Source organism: Protopterus annectens, chromosome 9.part0 (genome assembly GCF_019279795.1).
Source record: "Protopterus annectens isolate FY-2018-M chromosome 9.part0, PAN1.0, whole genome shotgun sequence".
Classification (NCBI taxonomy): domain Eukaryota; kingdom Metazoa; phylum Chordata; order Ceratodontiformes; family Protopteridae; genus Protopterus; species Protopterus annectens.
Genome location: NC_056743.1, coordinates 1,201,441,098 through 1,201,456,348, shown reverse-complemented (window position 1 = coordinate 1,201,456,348; position 15,251 = coordinate 1,201,441,098). Strand labels below are relative to the sequence as shown.

The 15,251-nt window shown below is 38.7% G+C and overlaps 1 protein-coding gene across 3 annotated transcripts in view; it reads left to right on the top strand.

Annotated features, from left to right (window-relative positions):
- RTN4RL2 (reticulon 4 receptor like 2) overlaps nt 1-13,103 on the top strand; it is a 426,936-nt gene extending 413,833 nt beyond the window's left edge. For all 3 annotated transcript variants that reach the window (XM_044084122.1, XM_044084119.1, XM_044084120.1), the window contains exon 3: nt 10,990-13,103. In XM_044084122.1, coding sequence (XP_043940057.1) covers nt 10,990-12,275 — 1,286 coding nt within the window. In that variant the 3' untranslated portion in view covers nt 12,276-13,103. The remainder of the gene's footprint in view (nt 1-10,989) is intronic.
- The last annotated feature ends 2,148 nt before the right edge of the window (nt 13,104-15,251 follow it).

The window sequence follows — 15,251 nt, the reverse complement described above, 5'->3', positions numbered from 1 at the left end:
CACACACACACACACACACACACACACACACACACACACACACACACACACACACACACACACACACACACACACACACACACAATCATAAAATATCAGGATATGTTGGAAAAGTGAGAACGATGTGGAAAAAAGATACCCAGACAGTTCCAACAGTAGTAGAAACATTGGGTCTATTAGACACTCAAAAACTTGGAGAAATTAAACCGAGAAAAAACTAATTCATTCTTGAAGTAGTTTCAGAGAAAGAGAATCCTTCAAATGTATCTTCAGAATATTAATCAGAATTCCAAAGAGACAACATAATCTGTGATTTCAGAATCATTTTGAGCTAAACTCTTGAATCTCTTCAGAAAATGAAGAATCATTTTTTTTTCTTTTATGAAAAACTGCCATACAGGAAGTGCCACAAGCCTGTATTAACCCTGAGCTAAGTCCAATAAACTGCTCTTGTCCTTGACAACCAATATTGAAGAAGACATATGTTTAAGTTTTTGTTTGACAGGAATTAATTGAGAAACAGGCCCACGTTTGCTATCAAAATCCTCCCTAGGGATAGACACAGCTTTCTGGCTAGGCAGATTGGCATTGTCTGCCCCTTCTCCCAGGACTGGGAAGTGTGGCTTTCCCTTGTCCACCAAGGGCACTCAAACAGCCAGAGAGGATGTGCCTAACCCCACTCCACGATGGCTTTAGGGATTACACCAGCGGGACCCAATGATTAGTCTGAGGAATCAGTTTTGGACAAAACAGAGACACTCACCTGTGGATGAGGCACTTTAGCGGCCTGCTGTAGTGGAAAAGCCTGTTTGACAATTTTCTTCTTTTTGTGATTGGAAGAAGGAAAAACTGAAGAATCTGCAGGCTGTTGCTTGAGTAAGCTGAAAATGTTGCCTGATTCCCAGGGAAGCCTGGCAGCAATAATGGATAATAAACAGTTAAGTTGCAAAAAGTAACTTTTTCCCAACTAAAGCACAGTAAAAAGCACTTTAAACACTCACCACAGCCCCCAAAAGTAAAATACAAACTTTACCACAGGAAAAATAGTTTAAAGTTTGTTTTAACAACTTTTTACCACAAAGGTAAAAAAACAATGCTCCTGTTTAAAAGTGTGCAAAAGTCACATGACAGTGAGCACGTTTTCTTAGCCTAAATGAGAAAGACTAAGTTTTCTGTTATAAAAAGTAAAATGAAAGTTTTTTTTTCCCAGTGGGAATTTATCTGCCTAGCAATGGAACAGCTTTAACTGACCATTCATCTTTGAAAGCCTGCAGACAAATGTTCTGTTCAGCTGTAGGAAAGCTTTGAATGGCTTGGTGCCTAAACCTGACTTTTAGTCAGCTCAGGAAAAGCTAACAGTTTGGGCATGTGGCAGGTGCCCTGAAAACTTTAGAAGCTGGTCAGTTGCTACATCTTTGTCAGTATATAACCCATATAGCTCTGTCTACTTCAGCAATGATCTCTATGAACATCTTTACATTACAAAATGCTGTGGCGTGATGACAACAGGTGAAGGTGAAATATTCCATTAAAAGATAAACAAAAGAGGAACACAGGTCTGAAACAATGCTGTACACTTTCTAAACTTTTGTTTGATGTACCACATGGAAAATATCTGCTAGCATTTAATTATGCAATTGACATAAAGTTATAAGAATATTAACAAATAATACAGATGAAACTGAAATGCAGTCTTTAAGCAACTGTGCCCATAGCAGTAAACTGACAGTATCCCTACAGATGACTGAGGACCAATTGAGTTCGAGAGATATATTGAAGTTATAAAATTATGTAGGAAGGAAGAGATTAATATTGTATAGGTTTGTAAACAGTTCAAGAGATATAGTGAAGTCATAAAATTATGTAGGAGGGATGGAAGACATTAGTATTATATAGGAGGGCTTTGTTAATAGCATAAGACAGAGAGCATGATATAGGATTGTTTAAATTTAGGCTGCAGTTCCAAATCAGTGTAACTAGAAGGTTTATAACTTGGGTATACAGAGGGTGCATGGGGGGGGGGGGTTAGAGTGGTGGATGGTGGCAGTTAGAAAAAGAGCAAGATGAGGAGTGTTGTGGGGGTGAAGCGGGATGTATTAATTCAAGTGCAGGAGGAAAAATTGTTAGGGTTGTAATGATTCCAATAGAGGTGCAAAACTTTTATGATAAGCCGTAAGAAGTTTGTGCTTTCACTAGATGTCTCAACCTGATGATGAACATGAGCATATCCAGGATTGTTTAAGGTATTCTTTGTGCTGGATTTTATAGCTTGGGGTTTGTTAATCATTTTTACTAGTGTGGGGATGGTGTTCCAGAACTTGGAAATGGAACAGGAGTCCCTTGATGAATTATTTGCTTTGGTAGTGCTTAGTAGATATTTATCACCAGAATGAAGGTCCCTTGTGGGGTGTTGGGCAATAATGCTTTTTAATGCAGGACACTGTTCAAGAAACTATATCAGTTTATATGATTATCTAGCTGAGAGTATGTTATGTAGTCGTTTATCTGTAGCCAGTTTAGTTGCTTTAAGGCTTGGCAGTGGTGAGCTCAGTGTGCAGTGCCGGTAGCAAATTTAGCTACTTTGTTGTAACAGGAGGCTAGTTTGGATTTTAGTGTAGAGCTTAGGTTTGTAAGGATAGGTGAAGCATATAAGAGGGTTGAAAGGAAATAAGATGAGGCTAGGGTTTTTCTTGCTGGGTCTGTAAGGTACTGTTTTGCCCTGGAAAGGAAGCTAAGATTCTGCTTGGTCTTTTTAATTGAAGAATATGTTGATCATATTTAAGACTGTCATCTATTACAATGCCCAGTAATTCAGTCTGTGGTGCTACCTCAATGTCAATATTATTTGCTGATGTAACCAAGAAAGATTGTTTTTGATGGAGATAATGTTTTGTAGTGAAGAGTATCAGTTTTGTTTTATTGGGATTAAGAATAGGTTTGAATTTTCCAGTCAGGTTTCAATTGAGGAGAAAGAAATTTGAGTGATTGATTGTAGTCTGGATATTGTGGGGGCTATACGTAAGTCAATTCTTCTGCATATTGTACTATACTTGCTTGGTGTATGGCAGTGTGAAGCTTGTTTATAAAAATATTAAAATTAAGGGATCCTAGTGTAGAACACTGAGGGACACCTATGGTAAGTGGAAGAGTGGAAACAAGATGCTGTTGCTATTTGACTGCTTGTTGCTTTCTAGATAGATAACTAAGGAACGTTTGAGGAAGGATAGAGAGAGACCTATAGAAGAGAGTTCAGCAAGTGAATGTTGGTGTGATACAGTTTCGAAGGCTTTGTATAAGTCTAGGAACACAGTTGGCACTGGGTTACCATTGTTCTTATGCTCGTTTATAGTGTTGGTGAAGTGAAGGAGAGTTGTGGTTGTGCTGTGGTGGGGCCTGAATCCACACTGGAAGCTTGCAAATAATGCTGATTATTTAATTTAGGTGATGTAGAAATACAGATTAATGATTATTTTTTTCTTCGTTACTGTACGATTGCTGTTTGTGGCAGACCATTATGAGCTCCAGTGGAGAACATGTCCCTTCTCTACTGCTGAGCAACCATGGAATTAGTATTTTAAAGTTGTGGGGAGTGTGCAAAAAGCTTGGTTTGATGTCTGAAAGTGAGTTGTAGAGAAACTGTATTCTCAATCAGTTGTAATTCAGTAATGCATTTAATGACTGTTATGTATTGATCATATATAATTGAAGTATACATAACTGAAACATAAACTTGAGTTATAAGAAATGATGTGATACATGCAAATGAGCAATAATTCTGGGACTATAATGAATGGACAGAACAAGAGTTAATGTAAGAAGACATATATCAGGAGACTGATTTAATAAGTAATTATCAGTTTACTAAATGCAGCCTGTTTGTAAATGTTTAATTTCCCATGCTCCTGCTTACACTTATTAAGGGTACCAAAACTTGTCAGAGATTTGGGATGCATGGCTAGGCTTAAAAAGGCCCTCATCATCATTAGCCTAGTAAACACATATGAACCAAGATAATGCAACCATGGAATAAGATTATGGCATTCTGAAAACAATGTATCACAATTTGGTAAGACCACAGTTACAATTTGGTGCTAAAATGTGGGTTCCAAAATTTAAGACAAACTATTGCTTGAATCAATACATTGAAAGTTTACAAGGATTGTCTTTGTTATCTTATCTTTATGTTATAAATAAAAACAGCTTAATATAAAATTGTGATGAGATAAAAATTGTAGATCAACCACCACGAAAAGTAAAAACGAACTTTATTCACAAAATGAGCGCTTTCGCGTGCTGCCAACTGCACGCTTCTTCAGATGAGTATAAAACATTAGTGAATACACTCACTATATATACACCATCCTAGCAATTACTTAACAAACTAATTAATATAATGATTCAATTACATTACTCAAATAGGTCAATTAACCAATGCAGCATAAATACACTTAAAGCTATAATGCGTAATGCGATGTAAACATCTTACTTTGCTATATATTATAGTTCATTATTAAAACTATTAACTGTATTTAAGACATTTAGAACATTTGAAACTACTAGAGGCTTTAGAAAACTACCCATTTAATGAAAAATATGGAAAATATGTAAAATATACTAAATGAGGTAACTTATCATATTCAACTTAAAATTGTGCCCTATGAATTACAGCCTGACCAAGTGCACTGGGTATATAGCTGATCAGGAGATGGCATGAAATAAAGGGCTTCTGCAACAAGTTGGTTTTTGATGACTACACTTTACACTAAAAAGGGCTAAGTTGCTCTAAGAGAAGATGCAAACTGAAGCATGCTACCAAACATAATTAAGAAAGAAAAAAACACTGAAATAATTCTGGAATATGATGGAGACCATCATTGAGGACAAGAATTTAAGAGTCAGAAAGACAAGTTAGATGGCAAAAGCAGTATGACCTGTAAGTCTGTGTATAATATTTACATATGACTGGAAGTAAAGCAGATAGGTGTGTAATTACACAGCTTCTTCATTCCCAACCTATGCTGTAGAGCCACCTCTGCCAGCCACCAGTTCCTGTGAACTATTCCTGCCTCCAGGGTAGCACTGTATCTATTTGCAGTTCCTCATTTGATATCCACACCACCTTCTAAACCAAGTAGAAGGTAGCTATTTCATCACTTTTTTTCATTCAGTTTATTTGCCCTAATTATTTCTCCCATTAGCAGCTTCCCATGACTAACAGGCATACCTCTCAACCTTTTAGAACAAGAAATATGGACAAAGCAATACATAAAAGTGGGACAAAGGCACAAAGATAGGGACAATTTTTAAAAATTGTTCTTACAAACTTAAAATGTTGATAGAATAACAGGTTTTGTGTTAGCATGCGTTTTTTGAAGGGTATGAAGTCTGAAACTCAAATGAACTTCATTATTTTCTAACATCAGTCTTTAATAATTTGCCACTAATTTGCCAGAAAACTACAATTTTATGAAAAACAGATCAAAATTATGAGGCAGAAATCTGGGCATTCTGCAAAAATCTGTACAGTTGAGAGGTATGCTAATAGGTACACCACAGCATCTTTCACATGCAGAATATCTTCAAATTATGTCTCAGATTCACTTATTTATTTTTTTTCCATTTGCTGACCAAGATAGTCTGACACACACACACATACACACACACACACACACACACACACACACACACACACACACACACACACACACACATACACACACACATATATATATATATATATATATATATATATATATATATATATATATATATATACACATATATATATATATATATGGGTACATGTCAGTACATCGACAAGTTAGAAGATCGACATCCACTTCACCGATACATGAAATAATCGACACCGCAAATCACGGACATTTAACAGGTAAGAAGTTTAAATTTTGCTAATCATGCCTACCACACATGCATAACACTGCCACACTTACTAAAACATGGTAGGCATGATTAGCGAAATTTAAACTTCTTACCTGTTAAATGTCCGTGATTTGCGGTGTCGATTATTTCATGTGTCGGTGAAGTGGATGTCGATCTTCTAACTTGTCGATGTACTGACATGTGCCCATATATATATATATATATATATATATATATATATATATATGTGTATATATATATATGTATGTATATATATATATATATATATATATATATATATATATATATATATATATATATATATATATATATATATATATATATATATATATATATATATATATATATATATATATATATATGGGTCTACTTCACATAATCAAACATCCAAATGTTCGACATTCATATGGCTGAGAACATATGAGCGAACATTCGAATGTTCAACAATGTGAAATAAAATGAATAAACAAACAAAAAAAACCTAAACAGTAATAGCAGGGGGGCAAGCACCCCTGCCCCCACGCCCCCCACTATTTAAATATACCAACTCCAAGATCGCACTACATTGCAGTAAAGGAAATCTTCTCGTTCTGTGCTCTATGGCGATCCCCATTCAGACCATTCAAACTTTTAAAAGTTTGATCATACGGTCTCGGCCATATGAAAGTCGAGCTTTTAAAAGTTCAACCATTTGAAGGGGACCCATATATATATATATATATATATATATATATATATATATATATATATATATATATATATATATATATCTACACTTCATAATATCACATTTACAGAAGATTGAAAGTCAAAACATCAAGACTAAAATTACGAAAAGCCAAATTATCGAAAGGTCAGAAGATCATAGTCTAGAATATCGAACTGTAATTAAAAACTGATAGGGTAAGTGGTTAGATCTGTCCATAAACTAATCAATCTGGATATCCACATTCCACCCCCACCCCGGTCAAAGAAACCACCATGAAAAACTTTTCAAAAGCAAACTTCACGTTACTTAAGACTGAGGTGGAAAGTTTCAAAGCCCCCATGCTAAAGGAGAATGCTGCCCAAGCTGCAAAATCCTTTACTAATGCACTCTATGGGCACCTACAAGAATACATGCTATCCCAAGCAAAACCAAGACTCACTCCTCCAAGAAAAGGAAACCAGTCTGGTGGACCCCTGCCATAAACAAGCTATACAATAGAAGGAGGAAACTAGTACAGGAAAGAGTAAAATCCCAAGAAGGGAAGACATCCCTGATCAGTATCAACAAGAAACTATGATCCCTCATAAAATCATCCAAGACTAGCTTCGAAAGAAAAATTGCCTAGGATTCCAAGGATAAACACAAGCCATGCTTTAGCTATGTCAAGAATCTAAGTGGCAATTCTCAGATCTGCTCAGAGTTAGTGCAGAATGGCACAAAATACACTGAACCGATCAATATCGCCAACATCCTGGCAGACAGGATCAGTGCAAACTTCACCCCCCTCTCACCCCCAAAAGGGCCCATAACCATACCAGAAGAATGTAGTGCCCCTGAAATCACAGACACTCAGGTTAAAACAGCCCTCTCCAAAGCCAAAAACACAGCATCAATGCTGAACGGTGGAACGGTGTCCCAGCCTGCATCCTACACAAGCTCAAAAATGAACTAACCCCTCACCTAAACACACTGTTCAAACTCAGCCTCTCCACAGGCTACGTGCCCATACAGAGGCACACAGAAATGGTTATTCGCTTCACAAAGGTGGAGCAACAACTGACCCAGGGAACTATCACCCTATAAGCCTGACTAGCTTGTTTTGCAATGCTATGGAGCGCATCATCATGGATCTCATTAACAGCCACATTGGGAACCTCCAAACACTGGACCCTACCCAGTTTGGCTTTGTTAAGGGCAGATCATGCCTCCTAAACCTGGTGGACTTCTTTGAGACAGTTACCAAGGCTATAGACAAGGGAAAGGTGGTCCACACAGCCTACCTAGACCCAGCAAAGGCCTTCAACACCATTCCCCATTCTGGTATTATAGACAAGCTCACCAGCCTGAACATAAACCTCTACGTCACAAGATGGGTTGCCAACTGGCTCACAGACAGAACCCACATTGTAAGAGTTGCATGAGCTACGTCTGACTCTAAACCAATTACAAGTGGCATTCCCCAGGGCTCAGTCCTAGGACCCCTCCTGTTCGGCATATACTTATCATAGGTACAGGCAAGCACAGGAGGTCTATGGCTGACCAAGTTCACAGACGTCTGCAAACTATGGGCTATAATTGACTCTCCAGCTGACACAGACATCCTCCAAAAACGTCTCAGTGAGACAGATACCTGGTGTCAAAACTATGGCCTCAAGCTAAATGCCAAAAAGTGCATAGTCATCCCCTTTGGAAAAAACAAAGTACCCACAAACTACCACATAGGTGGTAGCCCCCTAAATACAGAAGACGTAATAAGGGATCTAGGGGCCCAAGTAGATAGTAATCTCTCCTCTGATAATCACATTGCCAAATTGGTTAGAAAATCCTTCTATGTGGCCCACCTAATCACAAAAGGGTTTGCATCCAGATCAAAAGAGGTCATTGTGCCCCTCTACACATCACTCATCAGACCAATCATAGAGTACAACTCCCCATTTGGGATGTACCTTACAAGACACCTGCAACAGCTGGAAAGACCACAGAAGTACCTCACCAAGAGGATCACTGGCACAAACAGATGCCCTGTGCAGCTCAACTGAAGAAACTCCAGCTGTACTCAGTTGCATACCAACAACTCAGAGGTGATCTATGCCTGACATACAAGGCCATGTCCAACCCAGAATTGATGGACATGCTCCACCTAAAGAAACCATATCCCCTCGAGCCACACACTCGAGGGATCTAAACCTCACTACAACAATAAATAGGACTTGCTGGAGGGATAGATTCCTGTCCCAGAGACTTCCCATGCTCTGGAACAAGATTCCAATCTACATTAGGCAGAGCTCCTCGCTAACACTCTTCAAGAGAAACCTTGACGAGTGGAAGGGAAACAGAAAGTTTACCCCGGGGATCACTTCAATGGGTCTGCTGGACAGAGGTACAGGGAACTAATCTAAGGGGGCAGCGAAAGCCAACACATTCCGGCTAGGCTTATAAATGCCTTCAGGCAGATAGCCTAATACCTACCTATGAACCTATGAACCTAATGGTGTGCTGTTACTTTAAGGTTTTGTAGTAAGCATGTTGAATGATGGAGCTGAAATTGCATGGTTTTGTTGTCTTTGGAGAGGTTTGGGTAATTGTAAGTGTAAAAAGAAAAATAAGTTGTTTGATTTCAGCTGTATTTGTTAATTTAGAACAGAGCTTTACAAAGTATTCTGGTGTTGTAAGTACAAACGTAGTGCTTAGTGTAGTGGTGTAGGTGTTATTGCATGTGTAGGTAATGGTTGTTAGTTAAAAACGTTATTGAGTATAGTAATAGGAGGGATGTTGTCGAAATGGGAAGATGCAGTCTGTAGTGTGCTACATGACATAGGGCTGAAACGTGAAGAGACAGTTATCAGTCGCTAGACTGTTTTCTTGTCTTCAAAGTAGTGCAATTACAGAATTGGTATATTTAATTTGCAGGGGGTGTGGGGGATGCAAGGGGGGAAGGAAGCCCCACTGCAAAAGTGAAGGAAGATAGATACTGTATGTTTCGGTTGCATTCCTGTTTACGATGTTTTATGAGTCGCTTTTTTCAACTTTCAATAATTTGGCTTTTTGTCATTTTAGTCTCGATGTGTTGACGTTCGGTCTTCTGGAAATGTGATATTATGAAGTACATCCATATATATAAAAGATTACAATTAATAAACATATATTTAATAAGTGTCTTATTCGTAACAAGTTACACAGACAGATATGAACACAGAGAAATACATACAGTATTTTGCAGAGTTGTATATAGAAGATTATTAAATATGTGCATATTTACAGATGCCATATAGCTTTAGATGATAATAGAAGATGCCTTATAAACTATAAGTAGTGAAAGATGAAGTTAACTTTGAGCAAGTGATTTTACAACACAATATAGCAGGATGGAAAATAGGGATTAATGGAAGTTGGGAAGTACGGCAACAAGTTAATATAGAGACATATTATTGCTGTGTGTAACGTGCATGAGACACATACTCATTCCTGCATGTTCAGTAAAAGGAATGCTGAGTTTAATCTCCAATATCCACCTCGCTTACCTCATCTTTTGTCTCCCATAGAGGAGAATCAGAAATGAAGGTCCACACCCCTTCCCTAAATGGGAAGGGCAACCATGGCTCTAATCCTTAATCTTGTTCATCTGCCTCTCCCTGGTCAACTACATAGTTTTCAAGGTACATTCAAGAGCCAGTATCACAGGCAGATACCTTAACTCTGTAGTGTACCAATATTTATTGCTGAAATGCTGACTGACGTCAAAGTAACAGGCTAAGGAACAACAACCAAAAACAAGAGCCATGACTTTAAGTCAGTTTATAACATCAAGTGCAGACTGGCTGGTCCTACTTACGGTAGCTTGAATACACAGCTGATTAGTGCTACTGAATTACTGGAAGGAGTGGGAGTTATAAAATGCCCATCAAGACATGGATTTTTGTTTCTTCCTCAGGTGGACAAAAGGTAGAAAAAGAACCTCCCCCTGTGGTGCAGTGTTACTACAGGGATAATTCTACTAAGGAAAGATAAGAACAGAGAATTCATGCATAGACAGAATAGTGATATAGCTATAAGTTGATATTAAGCAGGAAAAAGATGTAGTAAATGTTACAAGTATTTACAATTGAGTGTATCTGGCATTTGTGTAACCATCCACATTGCTTCATGTCAGTGTCAGAGAACAACTCCAGGAGCTATTGCTGCTGTACAATAGTGGTTAAATACTGTATATGAAAATCTCTTACACTCCTCTTAATAAATGGCTGTCAGCAGTTCAGATAGTATGTGTTAGATTGTTTGTTGGCTCCTACTGATGAAATGGATATGAAGGTGGAGTGCAGAATATATGTTGAGTAAAAATGAAGAAATTAATTTAACATTATTTTCTCTTTCCTTCACAGCTGCAAGTGTTCTTCTCCTCCTAACTGCCTTGTATGCCATTTATAAAGTGGAATCTTGCCCTAGTGTGTGTACCTGCTACTCTGATCCCATGACAGTCAGCTGCCAGTCCCAAAACTTCCAACAGATCCCCCCTGGTATTCCTGCGAACAGCCAGCGAGTCTTTCTCCAGAATAACCGCATACTGGAACTCCGCACTGGCAGCTTTGGCATTCACACCACTGTGCTCTGGCTCTATTACAACAACATCTCCTATATTGAGCCAGGTACATTCTGGAAGCTGAGGAACCTGGAGGAGCTGGATCTTGGAGATAACCGAAACCTGAGGAATTTGGATCCAGATACCTTCAGGGGGCTAGAAAAGATCCAAAGTCTTCATATCTATCGCTGTGGCCTAAGTAGTTTGCCTCCCACCATCTTTAGGAAGCTTTATACCCTTCAGTACCTCTACCTCCAGGAAAACAACCTTCAGTATCTTCAGGATGACCTTTTTGTGGACTTAGTCAATTTAACCCATCTCTTCCTTCATGGTAACAGTATCCGTGTCCTTTCCAAGAATGTATTCCGTGGGTTATTTAACCTGGATCGGCTTTTGTTACATGTGAATAAAATTCAGGTGGTCAACCGGTGGGCTTTCCAAGATCTCTCCAAAGTGACAATCCTTTATCTTTTCAACAACAGTCTTTCTGAGCTCAGTGGAGAAACCATGGATAGCCTGGCATCCCTACAGTTCCTTCGGCTTAATGCAAATCCCTGGATCTGTGACTGCAGAGCCCGCTCACTCTGGGAATGGTTCAAGCGTTTTCGTGTTTCCAGCTCAGATCTGATCTGTGTCCTTCCAGAAGAAAAGAAGGACCAAGACCTGAGGTACCTGACAGATAAAGATTTCAGTGCCTGTCCTTTAAGCAATCCAAGTCAAGATAGAACAATTGGTAGAAACAGGGCTTCAAGCAATGGAAGACTAGGGTTCAATGGCACACTAAACAACTTGTATGGGTCTGCTGAAGGCAAAGGTTCTAGTCCTAAACCAGATCCTTCCACTTTCTATAAGGGCCTGAAATCAAATAATGGTTTGAGCCCTAAATATAACATGCCAACAGGTGAGGATGACTGGCCGAACTATGAGAATGAGGGGGAGCTCACTTCCTCCTCTCCAAACAGAAAGAAAAAGTTACCAGGCAGATGTTTTGGTTCAGAATGTGAAACAGAAGACTCTTCCATCAGTCAGTGGTTCTGCCACTGGTTTGTATGGATACCTATATTGGCTACAGCACTGCTGTTTCATTAGGATCTTGAAAGTTGGTTTGCTGCCACATTGTGTAAGGAAGAGAACCGAAACCAAGTCCCACTTTACTAATCGAAAGAGAAAGTGTACCCAGAAGCCCTCAAGGCAGGACAGTTCACATACTAGCCTGAAATGAGATGGTGTGTTCCTTTAAGATGAAGCCATTGTCTTGCACAACCAACACAATGTAAATATTATCTGATGACAAATAATTTAGTTGATGGGACTTACACAAAATATATTTATATATTGAATTCTAACTGGATATATTAACTTTAATTATGGACAAGAATGTCTGAACCTCTGAACAAACTGCATTTATTTGTTGCTCCACACATGATCTTTTTCTTACACTCAACACTTCAGTAAACCCATCAGCTACTAGGAGGGGTATGACTTTGTGAAGAAACAAAGTAATCACAGATTCATAAGAGTGGTGGGGAGCAGTTTTCCGCTCTACAATGTATTATTGGCTCTCCTGGGCCATCATAAAGAATGTTTTCATTTTTTAATTATTTTTGTGCAGTTTACTTATTTTATGAAAGTGTAAGCGAATCACATTGCACTTTTTTAAGTGGAGATGTTCAGATAAAACTAGTACAAGATGCTAGGAGCTGGAGTCAACATGCGTCAGTGAATGCTAAAAGTTTTATGTAATGTTGAATAGTTACTGGTTCTAAAAGCTGTCATAATAAAGCACTGTTTGATTGGAGTAACCTGAGAAAGTAGTGCTTCACAGGAATGTAGTCATGTGTAAAACTTTACTGTTTAAGGGATACTGTATGCCAGTGGAAAACTGTAAGCCCAAATAAATTTATAATTGTTTGATTACATGCTCTCTGTACAACAATGACACTAAAACTGCAACTTGTGTGTTGTAGTCTGCAGAAAGGATTGAATGGTGGAGCTTACAGTCTTCTGGAAAAATACCAACATAAACCATTACAGATTAAGAAAACAGACCATATCTCCTCACTAAAACCAGTGATACTACTCAACATTTCTTGAGGGGAAGCTGAAGGAGATCCTTTTTTAAACAGCAATTTTGAATTACATTTCCTAAATCTCCCAAATGCTTTATTTTGCATATATCTGTACTACAAAACAGGTTCAAATGTAACTGCCTAAGCATCATCTTTTCTCATATATAATAAATATCAGTGTGGCACCCAAGTGCCCTCATTATTATTTGTTATTTAACAGACTTTTACGAATAAGAAGGGAAAAACACAAAGAGATACCATCATTTTTAGATTGTCACATAAGTTATATACAGTTAAAACTGTCTCACAGTATCAACAGATGGCAATCCTGTTCACCTGGTTCCATGGGACAGGTGACAGACTCCCAACTGTATCCCATATGACTGAGGTTCAAATAGCAGTACCGGCACTGGAGCAACCATGCAGGAGGGGAGGGGAGGACTGAAGGAGCATGGTGTTGTGCACTCCTGGGGACACACTGGATGGTGCTGACTTCCTGGTGAAGACCAGGAAGTCCATTGCTCATGTTCTGGTGTGGTGCAGGGATGCCTGGAGGGAGGACCCATTGTGGAAGTGAGGTGGACATCCTCATCTGTCATCCCACTGCATGCTCCTCCCCATGCATTTCTGGGTGTGTGTTAGGGATGGGCGGAAGCTAAAAGGAGAACACCTTGAACCAACTCTGATGGTTGTATGAATGATGACCCTTCCTGGTCAAACCTCAGCCTGATGATGGAAAATGAAAAGGCCAATTGTCCATGGAGGGTCTGACAACTGACAGATGGGGGAAAGAGTGAAAACAGAAACACATGGCTGTCTTGTAAGTATAATAAGCAGTCTGTGTGTGCAATAAATGTATAATGCTGCACTTTCTACATAAGGGCACTCATCTCTCAGTCTTGTTCCTTACTAAATATACAATATATGCCCTGTTTATCTTTTAAAAAGCATGCCATTGTGACGTATTACTAACATCTCTAACACCTGCTTCTGTGAGCCCAGATGTTAAGAGCTCAGTGGTATGCAAGAGGCCACATGACAATGCTCTAAAGGCAGGCAAAGATGGCTATCAGTTCAACACTCCTAGATTTTCACTGTAACTTAGGCTTAGAGAGAACATGATGAAGAGGCTGAGGAAGGAGTCACATGATTTTTCCTGCCCAGTAAAGGAAGCTATTATCTGGAACATACAGTTGTGAATGTAAACTGACCATAACAGTAGATATTTGAGTGATCACTACTACAACAGCTTAAACTATATGGATTACATCCTGTTAAGGATATAACAGATGATCAGCTTCCAAAGCTTTCAGGACCCCTTCCAAATGTTCAAACCAATAGTCAGCTTGAGCTAAACTGTCTAAGAGTCAGGTTTGGGTGCCAAGTCCTTCAGACCATCCATGCCAATAGAGAGAGGGAGGCTAAAGCACCAAGAGGACAATGGTAGCAATATACCAATAAAAGTCTACAAACTGGCATAAAAAGACATAGAAAAATAAGGCAGATGAAAGAAAGGAAAAAGTACTGCAGCAGCGATCATTCAATCATCTACTGTTACTGGAAGTTTACTTACACAACTGTACTATGTTCTTCATATGGATCACTGCAGTAGCCTGAGTTACGTGGGTAGATTAGCATAGCTTAACATGACTGGGAACAGGAAGAATGAAGGTCAAGGAAATGTTTAAAAAGCAGTGGCAGGGAGGTTCCAAAATGAATTGTCCTAGCAATTGAACTGTCTACAGCTAGAGAAGGAATCTAGTGTGTAGTGCTTGGTAAAAATGAGTACAGAAGACCAAGCTGCTGCTTATATAATACTTCTAGAGTCCAACCCTTTCCAAAAAGTCACAAGTCAAGCCAAGGCATATATCTCAACCGTCCAGATTTTGCAGAATATCCAGATTTTTGCCTTATATTTTTGATCTGTTCCTCATAAAATCTGTGGTCTTCCGGCAAATCATTGAGGATTGATATAATTAAATAATACTAAATAATG